At 52.2% G+C, this 17,366-nt stretch overlaps 1 protein-coding gene and 1 pseudogene across 1 annotated transcript; both read right to left on the bottom strand.

Annotated features, from left to right (window-relative positions):
* Positions 1 to 2,261: 2,261 nt before the first annotated feature.
* On the bottom strand, positions 2,262 to 12,987 carry LOC102429270 (butyrophilin-like protein 9; the record flags this gene model as incomplete). The annotated part of the gene is made up of 4 exons (XM_006106783.3): positions 12,865 to 12,987; positions 8,529 to 8,660; positions 4,162 to 4,515; positions 2,262 to 2,543 (listed from the first exon to the last, which is right to left on the bottom strand). Coding segments are annotated over exons 2-4 (748 nt in total), but the record flags the coding sequence as incomplete, so codon positions are not given.
* LOC111824091 lies at positions 6,309 to 8,308 on the bottom strand (annotated as a pseudogene).
* Positions 12,988 to 17,366: the final 4,379 nt, after the last annotated feature.

Below are 17,366 nucleotides of genomic sequence, written 5' to 3'. Positions count from 1 at the left end.
GCCCTTTCCTCCCCGGGTCCCCTGGGGAGGCCGCTGCGGACAGTTCACAGGTGCAGCACGGAGACTAGCCCTTTGGAAACCCGTGTGACAGTTTAACAGAGTGGTTCTGTGTCTGCGGCAGTAATTATAAAAAATTGGTGCTTTCATCTCAGTGGCCTTTTAAAACTTTTTTTCTTCTTTTTATCGTGGTTACATACACATCACATAAATGTACCATCTTGGCCGTTTTTAAGCTTACAGTTCAGTGCAACCACCAGAACTTTTCTTCTTCTTCCCTACAACGTAATTCAGCTGTTTGTGTGTTTCTCCCACTGGAATGTGAACTGAGGACGGGTTTGGAGCACGTCGTTGGTCCTCAGTAAATACTGTTAGGGGTCACAGTAGGAACAGTGTCCCCAGTAAGCACTCACTTCCCAGGTCCCCGTTCTCCTACCCCGGGTAACCTCTATTCTACTTTCCGTCTTTATGAATTGACTACCTTATGAAAGTGGAATCAGACAACAGGTGTCCTTTGTGTCTGACATTCCACTTAGCACAATGTGCTCTTTTGTTTGTTTGTTTAATTTTTCTAGCCGTGCATTTTTATTATCTGGTACAAAACTACTGGGCCACACGGATTGGTCCTTCACCTCAGGTTGAGAGCAAAGTCTCAGGGTGTGATGCCACCCTGACCAGCTACCCTTGATCTTGTCCCTGTTCCTTCCCCTCCCACCTCCTCCAATAGTCACACACAGTCCCACCTCAGGACCTTTGCACTTCCTCTTCCCTCTACCTCAACGCCCCCCCACCCCAATAGATATCCATGTGACTCACACCCTTCATAAAGCCCCGTGCGGCTTTGCTATCAATTCTTCCAAAGATGTGATGAGACGTAGAAGCTAAGTGTTTGCAAAGAAGCAAACTGGGTTTCGGATATCAACAAAACATCTACACATCTAAAAAAGTAAATAAAAATTCCCTGGTGTAAGAAAAGAGACTCCCCCCATTTCCTTTCCCCTTTCTTAGACCATTTTCTTTGGAAAACTTGTAAATCTTTTCTCTAGCCTATTGAGATGTATGCAAATTCTTTTGGAAGCGAAATAAGCCTCCCACCAGCCAGCTTTACACCCCAGGAATGTTTCTCTTTGGGAGCTCAAAGCCATCTCTTTGAAATGTAAACATCCAAGAGAAAACCCCTCTATCCTGTGTCCTGGGAGTTTCACGGAGGCACCTGGCTCCAAGTTGTAGCTACATCCTTGTCATAAAGATATTCGATGTTTTAGCTTCCCTTTGGGTAAGGACCATCAGCTAAGGTCACCCTGGCTGGGTGCTCAGCTGGTATCATCCCAATGTGCCAAGGTTGTGGGTTTGAGCCCTGGTCAGGGCACCAACAAGACTCAACCAATGGATGCATAAGTAGGTGGAACAACAAGTAGATTTTTTTTCTCTCTCTCTCCCTTCTTCCTGCCGTTGCTCTCTCTCTAAAATAGATAAATAAATAAAAAGGACAATTAGCTAACACAGATGGCCACCCCAATTGCCAGCCATATTTAAATGAACTATGTGGACTGTCAAGTCCTCTTACCTGAGGATAAATCATCATTTATAAGGATGACATTTCTTTCTGTTATTATAACTGTTGATTTGGACCCTATGTGGATAAATGGCCCATAGATTGGGTTTGTCCTCAAGACTTAAAAACAACTAGAGCCATGAACATTAAACCTTTCAGCGGGAGCCTCAGAAAAAGACTTTGATGTTAAATAATGGCCTCACCTTCAACTCACTGCCTAACTGACTTCTTCCCTGATCCACCACTTTTGAATCCACACACACACACCCCACCCTGTCTTATCAGTCTTCCTTGCTTCATTATTCCATACAGGCCTAACACCTTCTAATGTACAATGTAATTCACCTGTTTGTGTGTTTCTCCCACTGGAATGTGAACTGAGGACAGGGGTTTGGAGCACATTGTCGGGTCTCAGTAACTACTGTTAGGGGTCACATTAGGAACATTTGCCTCCTGTGAGTAGGGTTTCTGGGTTTTAGCTGGTGGCCTTGTAATGTTGGCTCTCTGGGGCCTTCTCTGTTTACGGGTGGGGTTGCCAGTTGCATTCTTAGTAGGTTCCTGATATCCAAATTGCTGGCTTTTCAGATGTCAAGGTCAGCTCACCCCAGCCAGGCCCCCATACTATTGTGACCTTGTAGATGGACTTTGGGACAATGGACATGGAGGATGTGATGATTAGGAAGATGAAAGTGAGCCAGCACCCACTGACCTGCTATTTGGACCACAAACTCTTTCTTCTGGAGCAGAACAGGGTTCTGGATGGAGCAGGACACGTTGCTGTGGGCCCCCCCTTGGACGACCACAGATGTCTCCAGACTGAACAGGCCTCGGGCGTCCTGGGTGATGGCTTCGAACTCCGGAGGCAGGCACTGTCCCAGGTGGCCTCTCCACTGAGCCTGAGGCTTGGGGTACCAGCCACTGGAGCTGCACCTGAGCTGAATGCCTCCTTTCTTGAAGCCCTCAAGGGAGATGTGAGGGTCTGACCCCATTCCTGGGAGAGGCAGGAGTGGGAAGGATTAGGCTCCTTCCCGGAAGTTTTGGTTAAAGCTTATCATTTGCAGTCACCATAAGGCATCACGAACTATGACTGCTCTGAGCACACATGGGCTCCTAGCCTCCACCCACGGACGGCCAACGAGGAGTCCGTTGGAACATTTGGAAACATGGAGGAGGCACTCGAAGGGGCTACTGACATCTAATCTAATAAAAGGGTAACATGCAAATTAACTGTCACTCTGTCACAAAGATGGTGGCGCCCATAGCAGCCGGGGCAGGACGCTGGCATTGTCGCCCCAGCAACGAGGCCAGCATCCCGCGCCCCAGCGGTGGAGGGAGGGAGGGTGTCTGGGCAGGCAGCATGCCCTCAGCCCAGCAGACACAATGCAGGGCTGGGGGTGTGCTCCCGGTGGCCTCCGCACAGCTTGGAGCACGCCCCCATCCCAGTGGACACAAGCTGTCAGTAGGACATCCCCTGAGGGCTCCCAGTCTGTGAGAGGGGGTAAGGCTGGGCTGAGAGACCTCCCCCCCCCCCCCAGTGCACGAATTTCATGCACTGGTCCTCTAGTTTAGTCATATTATGCAAGGGACAGTCCCCGAGAATGAAGAATAATCTCTCCCCAGAGTTCAACAGCTTGTCTTCTCTCTCTCCTGAATCCCACCAGGGCTCAAGTGCCTGTGATAAACACACTCCTTTATCGCCCCATCCTTGTGGCGCTAGCTTTACGTTTTAAATATGCAAACCGCTAATATGGTTTAAATGCCAATACTGTAAAGATGTATGTCAGGAGAGCCCCAGACCTTTCTCCATCCTTTCCATCCCCTCGCAGCCCCTGCCTTAGGGAACTCATTTCATTCGTTTCTACTTATCCTCCCTGCGTTTTGTCTTGTGCAGTGTTTCTCCTTCTTTCTTACACTAAAGTTGACACATTATAGAGCATCTCATGCATCTTGCTTTCCTTTTGTCTGAACAACCTGGAAATCACTCCGCACCAGTTCACAGAGCTGCTGTGTCTCCAGGCACGCGGTATGGATCACCCCACGTGTGACAGGCCACACTCAGCACCCGTGCTTGCTCACTGAGGTTGCTCCCGCTAATTTGCAATTACAAAGAATGCTACACAGATTAAACTTATCCCTATGCCTTTTTTTCTATTTAGCTGCGGGCCGTGTCTCTTCAGGGTAAACTCCTAGAGGTGAGATTGGTGTTCAAAGGTAGGTGCGCAGACGACCCTGCAGTCGCCGAATCCCCAGGCCCTGGCGCTTTGGGACCTTGAACTTTGTCTACATGGTGCAGAGGCTCCTCCCCACAATCCCACCAATTTTAAAGTTTTTGCCAGACTGAGAAGTAAAAAATTGCATGTCAGTGTGGCTTTAATTTGCCTTTCACGATGAGTAAAAGGGATCAATCATCTTTCCATATGTTTACGGGCTATCTGTGTATCTTTTTTTTTGTGAACAACTTTTTTGTTGTTCATTTTCTAATTTTTTTAACAGAGCAATTCCCCTGTTCTCCGCGCTTCCCCGTCTACTCTGAAGCCAAGCAGTTACATCCAATGGACCCTTCCCTACGGCCCCCCCGCTGGCGCTCGGCCAGCTCACAGCTCACGCACCTGCTACCTCCAGCTCCCACACAGCTTCCCCGGAGAAGGAGTCGTCGCGGGAGAGGAAGCGGCACCCATAAGAGCCCTGGTCGGCGGGGAGCACGTCCTGGAGCTGCAGGATCACGGCGCCGTCCAAGATCTCGTCCTTGATGAGTGTGGTCCTGTTCTGGAACTGCGCCATCTGCCGCCCCGGGAGCTCCCGCCGGTCCTGGTACAGGTGCACCACGTCGGAGGCCTGGCTCCGGAACCAGAGGATCTCCATGTGCTCCGCATCTCGGTAGGGGGACAGGTGGCACGGGAACTCCACCTCTTCCCCGACATTCGCCAGGATGGACTCCCCAGGGCCAATCACCTTGACCTCCTCTAGTATGAGAAGACAGAACAATGGCCAAATACAGCTCTCCTCACAGATAGGCCTTTGTCATATCCCTTTGCAGCTCAGAAATCTGCAGTAAACCATTCGGACGAGGAAGGTGAGACACTCTACAAGACAGCCATCAGGTTTCTTGAACAAGTTATTGTCATGAAAGAAAGGAATTGGGCCCTAACCGGTTTGGCTCAGTGGGTAGATCCTCGACCTGCAGACTGAAGGGTCTCGAGTTCGATTCTGGTCAAGGGCACATGCCCTTGTTGCAGGCTTGATCCCCAGTAGGGGGCGTGCAGGAGGCAGGAGGCTGCAGGAGGCAGCCGATCAATGATTCTTTCTCATCACTGATGTTTCTATCTCTCCCTCTCCCTTCTTCTCTGAAATCAATAAAAATATGTTTTTAAAAAAGAAATGAATTGGTAGTTTCTGAATAATGGGAATATTTTCTTTTTTTGTTTTGTCTGATTTTATATTTTTTATAGTGTACATATACACAGCCTCTGTAACAGCAACGGGTATTAAAAATAATCTATGGGGCCCTAGCTGGTTTGGCACAGTGGATGGAGCGGCAGCCCATGGACTGAAGGGTCCCAGGTTTGATTCTGGTCAAGGACACATGCCAGGTTGTGGGCTTGATCCGCAGTGGGGGGTGTGCAGGAGGCAGCCGATCAACGATTCTCTCTCATTATTGACATTTCTATCTCTCTCTCCCTCGCCCTTCCTCTCTGAAATCAATAAAAAAAAATATTTTTAAAATAATAATAATAATCTATGGGGCTCCTTGCCTTTTCTTTTGTTAATCCTCACCTGAGGAGATTATATATATATTTAATCCTCACTCGAGGAAATTTTTTTCCATTGATTTTTTAATATATATATATATTTTTATTGCTTGAAGTATTACAAAGAGTATTATATATGTCTCCTTTCCCCCCTCCCATTGATTTTTAGAGAGAGTGGAAAGGAAAGGGAGAGACAGAAACAATGATCTGAGAGAGACACATCGATTGGTTGCCTCCTGCATGCCCCTGAACAGGGCTGGGAGCCTGCAACCAAGGTACGTGCCCTTGACCCTATTTGAACCCGGAACCCGTCAGTCCGCAGACTGATGCTCAATCCACTGAGCCAAACCGGCTAGGGCCCAAGGATATTTTTTCCATTGACTTTTAGAGAGAGTGGAAGGGAGGGGGAGAGACAGAGAGAGAACATAGGTTGGTTGCCTCCCACACACAGGATTGAGCCTGCAACCAAGGTACGGCCCTTGACCAGAATCAAACTCAGGACCCTTTAGTCCACTGAGCCAAACCAGCTAGGGCACTTTACTTTTTTTAAAATTTTTAACCTAAAAGTCAAATCCTGCCCAGCTGGCATGGCTCAGTGGTCGAGCATTGACCTATGAACCTGGAGGTCACTGTTTGATTCCTGGTCGGGCCACATGCCTGGGTTGCTGGCTGGATCACAGTGGGGGGCGTGCAGGAGGCAGCCAGTCAATGATTCTGTCTCCTCATGGGTGTTTCTATCTCTCTCTCCCTCTCTGAAGTTGATAAAAAAATATATTTTTAAAAAAGGTCAAATCCTTCCTTGAAGATGTTTATTTGGGGGGTGCACTGAACTTTATTGATGGTGCACGACAAAGTGGGGCTCCTATGCCCCTCCCCTCTTCAGGGGTCTGGGGTGGAAACTATAGAGGTTAGGAGATTCTCATTGTGTTGAGGGATCGATCTGGGGCCAGGACTCCCCAGCAGCTGAGGACCCTTCCTCTCGCTGGGGCTGGTGGTCCAGGGGGTTCTTACTCCTCGGAGGCCATGGGGACCATGAGGTCCACCACCCTGTTGCTGCAGCCAAATTCATTGTCAGACCGGGAAACGAGCCTGAAAGAGTGGTCACTGAGGGCAATGCCAGCACCAGCATCAGAGATGGAGGAGTGGGTGTCATTGTTAAAGTCTCAGGAGACCACCTGGTCCTCAGTGGAGCCCAGGATGCCCTTGAGGGGCCTCTGACGCCTGCTTCACTCCCTTCTTCATGTCACATATTTGGCAGCTTTCTCCATGCGGCAGGTCAGATCCATAACTGACACTGTGGGCGGGACACGGAAGGCCATGCCAGTGAGCTTCCCTTCAGCTCAGGGATGACCGGGCCCACAGCCTCGGCAGTGCCAGTAGAAGCAGGGATGATGCTCTGGGCAGCCCCTCGGCCATCACACCACAGCTTCCCAGAGGGGCCATCAGGGTCTTCTGGGTGGCGGTGACGGCATGGACTGTGGTCATGAGTCCCTCCAGGATGCTGAAGTTGTCATGGATGACCTTGGCCAGGGGGGGCAAGCAGTGGGTGGTGCAGGAGGCATTGCTGACAATCTCGAGGGAGTTGTCATACTTGCATGGTTCACACCCATCACAAACATGGGGGCAGCCGCAGAAGGGGCAGAGATGATGACCCTCTTGGCTCCGCCCTTCCAGTGAGCCCCAGCCTTCTCCATGGGAGTGAAGACACCAGTGACCCCACAACATACTCAACACCAGCATCTTCCCATATGATGTTGGCGGGATCTCACTCCTGGAAGATGGAGATGGACTTTCCACTGATGACAAGCTTCCCATTCTCAGCCTTGACTGTGCCTTTGCACTTGAATAGAATCAGACTGGAACATGTACACCATACAGTTGGGGTCAATGAAGGGGGTCATTGATGGGGACGATGTCCATTTTCCCAGATTTAAAAGCAGCCCTGGTGCCCTGACTGGTTTGGCTCAGTGGATAGAGCATCGGCCTGTGGATCGAAGGGTCCCAGGTTCGATTCCAGTCAAGGGCATGTACCTTGGCTGCGGGCACATCCCCAGTAGGGGGTGTTCAGGAGGCAGCTGATTGATGTTTCTCTCTCATCAATGTTTCTAACTCTCTATCCCTCACCCTTCCTCTCTGTAAAAAATCAATAAAATATATTTTAAAAATAAATAAATAAAAGCAGCCTGGTGACCAGGTGGCCACAGTTGTTCACTCTGACCTTCACCATTGCATGTCAGAGTTGCCGCTGGCTCTGCGCGAGAAGACAAGGCTGTGTGATGAGCAGGAGGAGCAGAGAGCCCTGCCTTGGAGACTTCTGTTCACCAGGATCTTTCGTTTGATCATCCTCTTTCTCGCGTGTCCACCTGGTCCCTCCGGTTTCTGCAATTCCCAGGAGAGGTGCTAGTCTTGCTGCCGTTCTTCTGCACGAGCTGTTTCCTGCCTCCCGGCATGCCTCACTCTTCTCTCTGCCTTCTGGGAACCTCCTTTCCTCCCTTTGAAGATCAGCTAAAAGCTACATTCATCCCAAGCTTAACTAAAACCTCACTCCCAGCTCTCCCATCATGGATCCCGCCCCCCCTTCGGTGGGGCATGGCGGTGCCTTCTTTGTTCACTCCACTTGAGATCCCTTGTGGCCACGGGTGAAGCCCCAACACCCTTCCAACTAGCTTCCTTCTCCAGCTCCCCCCCCCCACACACACCTGATGCCTGGCCCTCTCCCTGGGTGCACCCTCCCTCAGTTTACCCTCCACCTGTCATCTTTCTGCCTAATATGTACCCTGCAAGGCTCTGCTCAAACACGTCCTCCTATCTAGGGCTCTTTTTGGCTTTCTGGAAAAAAAAACCCCAAATGATTCTCTTAGCTCTGCTCCCAAAGCTTGGGTACATTTCTCTTGCACCCTGATCACAAACAGCTGGACAGATGGATTTAAAAGTATTTTCCAACTGGCTCAGCCCAAGCACAGACCAGTAAGTGTTTCTTGGCACTCTCTTGCTCTGCCCCGGCCATGCTTGTGAGCTGTGGGGAGTGTGTAGGAATATGCTGGGTGGCTGCGGGTGGGGCTGGCTGGTGTGTGGGGCTGATGGCTCTAACCACTGGGATGGAAATGTTCTTAAATACTAGCACCCGGCATGGCTACAGATCTCAGCCGGGAGCACCTGCAGGAGGGGCAGGTGGGAGCTGATATGCTCACGTCCTGGCTGGCTGGGCTGCAGATCGGATACGCTACCTGAGTTTGACTCCCGAGGCTGGAGGAAGAGGAGGAGGTGGATGAGGAAGACGAGACTGCTGGGCTGAGGTACCCGCTGAAACCAGTCCAGGGAAACTGGGGACTTTACCATCTCCTCAGCAGTAGGGTCACCTGCAGAGGGACAAAGAGATGCTGGGGTGGCACAGGAGAGCTGGAACCCGGCCCCTCAGGCCAGAGGTCTATCAGTGCCTTAATGATCTTTCGTCTGGTTCTTAACAACCCCAGTACCTGGCTTCTTCTAAACCAAGCATGTCACACTCGTGGCCTGCAGGCCACATGCCTCATTTATGTGGCCCGTGTTAGCCTTTGAGTTTGACATGCTTCTTCATAGCCGGATGTGAGAGCTGCTTCTAATTTTACCAGGCAGCTCTGTTAATGGCATCACTGGCCTTGCCTGGCCTCACGGAGCCACATGGGGACAGGGCCCAAGGTCCCAGAGGAAGCGGTTCCTGAGGTTCACATTGTTTTAGAGCCAGAAATAGAGCCGCGTGCTGTACTGGGGCTCAGGTAGTATTTAGTGACTTTCTACAAAGGGAAATCTATAAAAACTCTCACATGCATTTTCACTCTCCTTGCCCAGCCCTGTTCCCATTTCCCTTGGCCTGGAACATCAGGTCCACAAAACAGATGAACAAACACCGAGTTCTAATCTCTCAGAAATGGGACGCATGCCTGGCAGCTGCTGACCAACTTCAACCGCACTTGGGACACCTCCCTCCGGTCCTAGACCCTCAGGTGTGACCTCCAGGAGGTTAGCTGGTGACTGCCCCGAGTCTATGGCATCTTTGAGGCCACAGTGATGGCGTGGTCCCATCTAGCTACACCAACCGCCACCTGTGGTCCAGGAAACCCACCCCCAGTGCAGGCGAGGGCTGTCCCTCTTACTCCTGACACCACCTTGGGACTTGCAGCATGTCCCACAGTCCTATAGCCAGTGAGTGCGGGCAGCCGATGCATCTTGGGAGATACACAATCCTCTCCACATTTGTCCTTTGTTTAGTTGTGAGACTTTAGGCAAATTTTATAACTGGCGGAACCTCAATTTCTTTGCTTGAACAATAGACGAAACCAATGCCAACTCAGAGGGTCGCTAAGCTTCCCACAGCTTGGCTGGGTGCTCTAAAGAAAAGTGAGCACCTCCCCCCTCCGCCTCCACCTTCTAACAGCTGCTCGCCACCCTCCACCTTCCTCCGGAGACGCATCCCCCTCCTTTCACTCCATCATAGCACCCCAAGGGGAGGGAGCCCCATGAAGTTTCACTCTCGTCATCCTCAGCCTCCCTTCCCCCTCCTTCTCCCTCCCACGCCACGGTTTGGTTTCCTTTCACACAGACCTGGGACATGGCACATGCTCCTGTGGTCCTGTGGCCGCAGAGCCCCAACCAACGGTCAGCAATACCACTGGCCGGGTTGAGATGAAAGACTTGAAAAGGTTGCTAGGTTATTCAGCAGGAGAGGGGCCAGAGGAGGTGTGAGGGTGACTTAATGGGAGAGGGGAGACTCCCCAGGGGGCCCCTGAGCTGGGAGGACTGGGTCAATAGAATACCATGGGGGTGGGAGATGATAGCCTGTGAGGTGAGTGGGCCAGGGGCGAGGGGCCCTGCCCCCCAGGAGCTCACAGGAAGGGGGAGGGGGAGACAGGCTGGAGCAGTTGGTTTGTGCTTCAGGGGGGGCCTCTGGGGGGAGGAAGTCAGAGTCCCTTCTGGAGGGTCCTGGCTGTGTTCCAGGCCAGCAGCTACTGCGGTGACTATTCACACAATAACCAGACAGTCCAGCCTCTCACCCTCCGGGCTGAGGGCAGCAACATGTATGGGTCAGGCCTGGAAACCAGCAGCAAGAATCCCAGAACAGGGGGTGCATTTCCTCTCCTGCCCGTTCTCTTCTCTTTTGGGCCTCGGTCTTTACTTCTGGACTCTTAACTAGAGGCTCAGGAGGGCAAGACCATGAGGTCTATTAGCAGCAGCCAACGCCTCCCAGACAGGAGGGCTCAGGACACCTGACGGCTCTGTTTGGACTGGCCGGGCTCTGAGGAGTTAGTCCAGTCTTATGGTAGTTGTGACTTGAGTCCTCTCTGTGGCAGCCATGGCTCATCAGGCCCACAGCTGGGGCGGGTGTGCTTCACAGGAGGAGTGCATGCCCCGATATTCCGGGGGGCTGGGGCTGTCAGACCCTGAGATTACTGTAGGACTGCAGGTGTCTGTTGTGATGCACCCATGTGATTTCTGTCACCAAGGCTGGAGGAGGCGGTCTCTCTCTCTCTCTCTCTCTCAAATTAGCACAAATCGAGACCTTAGTATCTTACCAATCACTTACCTACACCAGAGTATTAAGACTATTATTGCCACAGACAAGGAAACGGAGGCACGAGGAGGCCAGCTGACCAGCCTGCGCCAAGGTGGTGGTGGAGAGGGGGTTCAAGCTCTGCGTTTCTCTGAATTCCTCATCAGCGGTGCCACGTGTCAGGACTGGGTGCCCCTCCAGTCTCCTGTCCCCCACCCATCGTGACCCCTGTAGGGACCTCCCGGCCACAGCACTTGCCCTGACAGCACCTCTTGTGCACTGAGTCCCCAGACGTCAGCCCCAAGACCAATGAGCCAACCAACCAACCACCAGCCAATGAATCAAATTCTAAAAGTCCCCTCAAAACGGAGTCTCCCTTAGAGCGCGTGAGCAGCATCTTCTCGAGCAGAAGGCACGTGCCCTGTGGTCTCTTTGCTCCCAACACACAAGGCCGTGCCCGGGAAGCCTTCACTCAGAGGGAGACAGTCTGGCAGTTCCTGAAGGGGCTTCAGAGGGGCTGAATGCCCTGTGCTACCGAAAGGAGCTTTTAGGGGTAAAATAGGCGGGTTTAGGGAGTTTTAGAACCTAAGAGGGTCCTTGGGGGAGGAAGGCTTGGAGCCTGTAGGTGGGGGCTTGGAGCTGTCAACAGGCATCCATTCACCGATAACAAAAGGTGCCACCGGATAAGGGGAGAGGGAGACACCCACTCACAGAAGATAGGGAAGCCACGGGCATGGGGAGAAAGGAAGCAGACTCCCACAGGGAACAGAGAAATGCCCACACATGGGAGAAGAGGGAAACAGATTTCCACAGCAGACAGAGAATTCTACCGCTGAAGGGGGAGAAACAGGGGGAGTGTGAGCTTTGAAGTTGATGTTCTACCAACTGGAAGGCAGCATCAAGAAGCAAAGAACTGCAGCCTTAAGAAACCTTAGAAAAAAGGGGGCTCAGTGGGTCACCCCCTTGGGAACCCCTCCCACGTGGGAGTCTGTACTTGTTTCCAATAAATTTCCACTATTTTCTTTTGCCACCTTTTGTCCGTGGCTTCATTTTTCAACTCCACCTGGACAAGAGCCTGGGGAAGAAACCACCCTTGCATCCTGCGCAGGGAAATCCCCCGCCTGCCACCTGCCGCTCACCCTCCTGACCTCTGCTTTAGAGGCTCAGTCCTCCCGGAGAGCAAGGACCCTGTGAGGGCGCACTTCCCCCTCAGCTGTGCACACCACAGGGCATGGATTTCAGGTTCTGGATCGGGTGAGGAGGCTCTGCTGGGGGAAAGGTCTGGATGCGCTGAATATTCGGGGAAGATGGAGGGGCCAGTGGGGAGGGGATGGACAGACGGGGGGTTTCAGGCGGGAGCTAAGTTTTGCTGGTGGGCACCTTCTCCCTGCTTTCCAGGGAGCCTCGGCATGTTCCCTCCTGGGGACCCGGGAGGCGGGGGGTGGGGGGAAGGAAGGCTCGGCCACACGGGCGCACAAATGCTGCCGCCTGTGCCAGGGGAAGCCCAGGTGCCCTCATTCCTTTCCTCCTCACGCTCCCCCCGCCTTCCCGGCCCCTTCCAACCCATTCCAGTTTGCTCCTCCTGCTTCTCCAGTTCCTAGAACTCACCCATGGTCTTGAGATTGCAGGTCCCTCAGCTTTGAGTATCTCTTCAAAGGTTATTTTTTGCTTTTGCTACTTTCGTGAGCTTCGCCCTCCTCCCATGCCCAGTGCCCTAAGCTGTAAGCCCGGGATAGGGTTTGCACCTTGGCCGTCCACAAGCTGCCGATGGATCGATGCTCACTGGCTCGCTTTGGTTTGATTTCAACAGGCCCACAAGGGAGCTTCTACCCCGTCTCCCAGGCAGATGAACCTCCCCAAGAAGGGACCCTCAGGCGGAGCTGCATCTCCCCGTGGCCACACTCCAAACCCCCTCCCTGCAGCCAGGCCCTGCTGGGAAGATGGGGCCAACCTGTGCTCGCTCAAGAAGCCATCATTTTCTGCTTCCCGGTTCTGAGAGGTGGAGGTTTGGACAGGCTTGGGAGTGAGCCACGTACCTGGCAGGCTGCGGCGGAGGGTCCGAAGTGGCAGACGAGTCCTGGCGATCCCAACTCTGGGGCAAAGAAGATGCTCGTTGTAAAGAGTCTTGGTCCAGTTGAGGGGCAGCTCACGTGTGACAAGTCCCCATCTACCTTCCACCTTAACACACCCGCTGCTTGCCCTGCCCTTTGCTATAAAAGCCAAGAGAGATAGACAAAAGGAGGAAGTCCCTGTCACATCCTGTCTCTGTGAGGCAGATCATGAATTAAATTTCCATGAAAACCATTCCAAGGGCTTAAAAAGAGGGCAAAGGTACCTGGGGGTTTGGTAGAGACTGCAGACTGCGGATGCTCAGAGCGGTGGGGCGGGGGGATACTCAGCTGGCTGACGGGGGCTTGGGGCTCCAGGGAGGCAGGCCGGCCTCGCTAGCGGGCCCCTCCCTCCTCACCATCACAGCAAAAGATACAGACTGGCCTGAAACATCACTAACTGAGGGTTAGGAAAGATCTGGTGCCCAACTCTTAATCAGATCTGCCCTCCTCTTAGGCCAGGGCGTAGGATAGACTGGGGCCACCGCCGTAAGTAAAGCTGCAGGAGCTGGTCACACACAACTTGGAAATGAAATGAAGCCTATCCTGGGAATTGTCTAAAGGAGAGGAGCTCAGGAAAGAAGCAGCCAGTGCCATAGGCCGCTGTACAACTTCGGTGTCAGTGAGAGGAGTGCGGTGGATCGAGGTGCCAGCCACCTGGCTGCAACCACACTGACAGCGCCCTCCGGACGGGCCAGAGCAGTGGCACATGGCCGTCTAGCACCTGTGGGCCACACGGCCCCAGGGGCTCCCAGAAATGTCTGCTGTTCGGTGGCCTGTGCAGGTGCTAGGCTCTGGGTGACCAGGGCGGGTGGGTGACCTGTTACGTGCAAGCAGCTGGTGCATGCATCCTGGGCTCATGCGTGCACAGAGATGTCCTAGGACACGGGGCTGAGTGGTGAGTGCAGGTGACGGAGGCAGGTCCCTGGGGCTGGGAGACACAGGAGAGCTCAGGGACAGATGAAACTTAAAATGGACACTAACCAAGGAGCAGTGCCAGGGAAGCGATGAGGGCGCAGGGGAGGCGGTAGCCGCTCGGAGGGGGCACGTGGTTAGCATGTGGCTTGCTGGGGGAGTGTATGGAAATTCCCGCGGAAGGGAAGGCTGGACAAGAACAGGTAAGACCAAATCGCCGAGGTCTTCTCATGCCACGCAGGGCAGGAGAACGTTGTTCTAGGACAGTGATTGTGAACCTTTTGAGCTCGGCGTGTCAGCATTTTGAAAAACCCTAACTTAACTCTGGTGCCGTGTCACATATAGAAATTTTTTGATATTTGCAACCATAGTAAAACAAAGACTTATATATATTTTTTAAACATATTTTTATTGATTTCAGAGAGGAAGGGAGAGGGATAGAAAGATAGAAACATCAATGATGAGAATCATTGATCGGCTGCCTCCTGCATGCCCCCTACTGGGGATCGAGCCCGCAACCCGGGCATGTGCCCTTCACTGGAATCGAACCTGGGACCCTTCAGTCCACAGGCTAACGCTCTATCCACTGAGCCAAACCAGCTAGGGCAAGACTTATATTTTTGATATTTATTTTATATATTTAAATGCCATTTAACAAAGAAAAATCAACCAAAAAAATGAGTTCGCGTGTCACCTCTGACACGCGTGTCATAGGTTCGCCATCACTGTTCTAGGAGCAGCCAGGAGCCCTTTGAAAGTGTGAAGGACCTGAAGCAATTCAGGCTGAAGAAAAATGGCAACCTTATGGAGGGGCTATTTGGGAATGTTAATCCTGGCTTTTCATTGCCCTTCCCTGGGGTCTTCCATGCCACCCAGGGAGGGGGGAGGCTGCCGAAGCCAGAGTGCCAAGGTAGCAGGCAGGGTCCATGCTGCGGCCCCAGACACGGTCCTGGGGGGAAGTGGGAGAGACCCCACCTGCCGGGGCCTGCACGTCAGGGCATCTCCATCCCAGGCCTCAGGAGACACATAGAGGTTGTATCCAAAACGACGAAGGCTGGGACCAGCAGAGGGCTCTCGGTGGGCGATGGAGAACCCCCCCCCCGCCCGTGACAGCTTCTTCATTGGGTCCTTTAGGCAGAGTCTCCTTGGTGCCCATCAGCCTCACAATGAGGCCATTTGAGGGAATTCAGGGGCAGCGTAAAGGCCATCTCCACCCAGCGTGGGGCACCAGGGAGATGGAATACAGTCATGCCAAACTCACAAGTAGATGACTTCATCTTTCTCTTGTTTTTATATCTATCTATCTATCTATCTATCTATCTATCTATCTATCTATCTATCATATATCTATCTATCATCTATCTATCTATCATTTGTCTATCTATTTATCTATCATCTATCTATCTACTAGTATCTATCTATCTATCTATCTATCTATCTATCTCTATCTATCTATCTCTATCTATCTATCTATCATTTATCTATCTATTTATCTATCATCTATCTATCTACTAGTATCTATCTATCTATCTATCTATCTATCTATCTATCTATTTTTAATCCTCACGTGAGGATATGCTTATTGATTTTTTTAGAGAGATGGGGAGAGAGAGAAACATCAATGTGAGAGAGACACATCACATCAATTGGTTGCCTTTTGTACACGCTCTGACCAGGGATCGAACCCACAACCTAGGTATGTACCCTGACCTGGAATCGAACCCATGACCTGCTGGTGCATGGGACGAGTCTCCAACCAACTGAACTATACCGTCCAGAGCTCAGTCTTTCTCTTCTGCCAAGGAAAGGTGGCAAAAGAATGGGCAGTTAGAGCAGCTGAAGATAAACTTGTGAACACAGAGCCTGGCTGGCGTGGCTCAGTGGTTGAGCGCCGACCTATGAACCAGGAGGTCACGGTTTGATTCCCAGTCAGGGCACATGTGTGGGTTGCGGGCTGGATCCCCATTGTGGGGCGTGCAGGAGGCAGCCGATCAATGATTCTCTCTTACCATTGATGTATCTATCTCTCCCCGTCCCTTCCTCTCTCCCTGTCCCTTCCTCTCTGAAATCAATAAAAAATATATTAAAAAGAAAAACACTTGTGAGTACGGAGGTGGGCTTGGAAGAATGGAGAGCCACCTCTGCTCCTGAGTTTGAAAATAAAATGTCTTTCCTCATCTTCAGGCCCATCCAGGGATTTTGTCGCCTCCATCCCCGCCTCTCGGGGCTCATCCTAGCTTTTCCCACCTTCTCTCTTTTTACTCTTGGCTCCAAATTGTCACCAGACACGCACATGCAGCTGGCACTTCCACCCTCATGCTTTTGCCTGTGGCACCTTCCCCAGCTCTTCTCTCCGCCAATCCATGCTCTTTCCCCAAGGTCCTGCCCAACATTCCTCTCCCCGTGTCATGGGGGAACTCCAGCTCCTCTGTGCGGACCCCTCTTCCTTCTCTCCATTTGCCCGATATAGTGGGAACTTGGATAAACGTCTCATGGGACACTTCGGCAGCTGTCTTTGTGACTGTGCTGTTCTTTCCATCTACAATGCTGGCCCCTGGAGTTAGGAACCCAGTCTCCTGGGCCCTTGGCGCATTCTCACAGGCACCAGCAGAAATTCCTCCTCACGGAGAAAGCCGGCAGCCGTGGTTGACACATAAGAGAGGAGGAGCTGCTAGGAAGGGAGATGGTGGTTGTTCTGCACGGCTCAGGAGCAGAAGGAACTGATTTGCTAATTTCTCAAACTTTCCCCGCACCAAAGTGTGGGCCCCTGAACCTTCCTCTTTCCACACCTCCTTTGTTCTCCAAGGAAGTCAGACCGACAGCCCTGTGCTGTCAGCTGGCATGGCACCCACCGTTGTGCCTTTGTCACACGGGAGTGAACACACACACACATTGAGAGAGAGGGAAGCCCACTGACTTCTCTCTGGGTCCCGAGGAATGTAAGGGGCAGAGAAAGCTGCACACACCCTTCTACTGCCCAACCAGCACGAGCTCTCCAAGGTCAACAGGCACTTCCCACCTCACAGGATTTCCTTCGCATCCTCTCTTACTCACAAGTGGCTGGGACAGGGAACCCGGGCTCGTGCCTTCCACCCTGTGGAATAAGGCGCCACCAGCTGAATGCAGGCCAGGGAGCACAGCGCCCACGGGAGTCCTGTCCAGTTGGAGCGGGGAGTGGATGGCTTTGGTGGGTGCACCTTGATGGTGCTTTTTCAAAGAGCCAGCCCAAGCTCAGAATTTGCCGGAGACTGAGTTACATAAAGAGGTTGTAATGGGAAAAAATGATTAGGTCGTTTCTGAAAGATAGTGTTTTACACCCAAGGGCACCAAACCTCCCCCAGCACAGGGCGGGCTGCCCTGGGTCAGCCACAGCCTCTCCTGGCGCCTTTGGCTAACAAATAGTACCTGTTTGTTCCGTTAGGGTGAAGCCATTTTAAAAGTATTTACAGTTTCTAAATAAGGCAAAAGGTGGGCAATGTGTGTTTTCAATATCACGAGGGGCCACTGGCACAACC

This window comes from Myotis lucifugus, unplaced genomic scaffold (assembly GCF_000147115.1).
Source record: "Myotis lucifugus unplaced genomic scaffold, Myoluc2.0 scaffold_907, whole genome shotgun sequence".
Taxonomy (NCBI): Eukaryota; Metazoa; Chordata; class Mammalia; order Chiroptera; family Vespertilionidae; genus Myotis; species Myotis lucifugus.
Note: the sequence above shows the minus strand (reverse complement) of the source record. Positions and strands in the feature narration are given on the sequence as shown.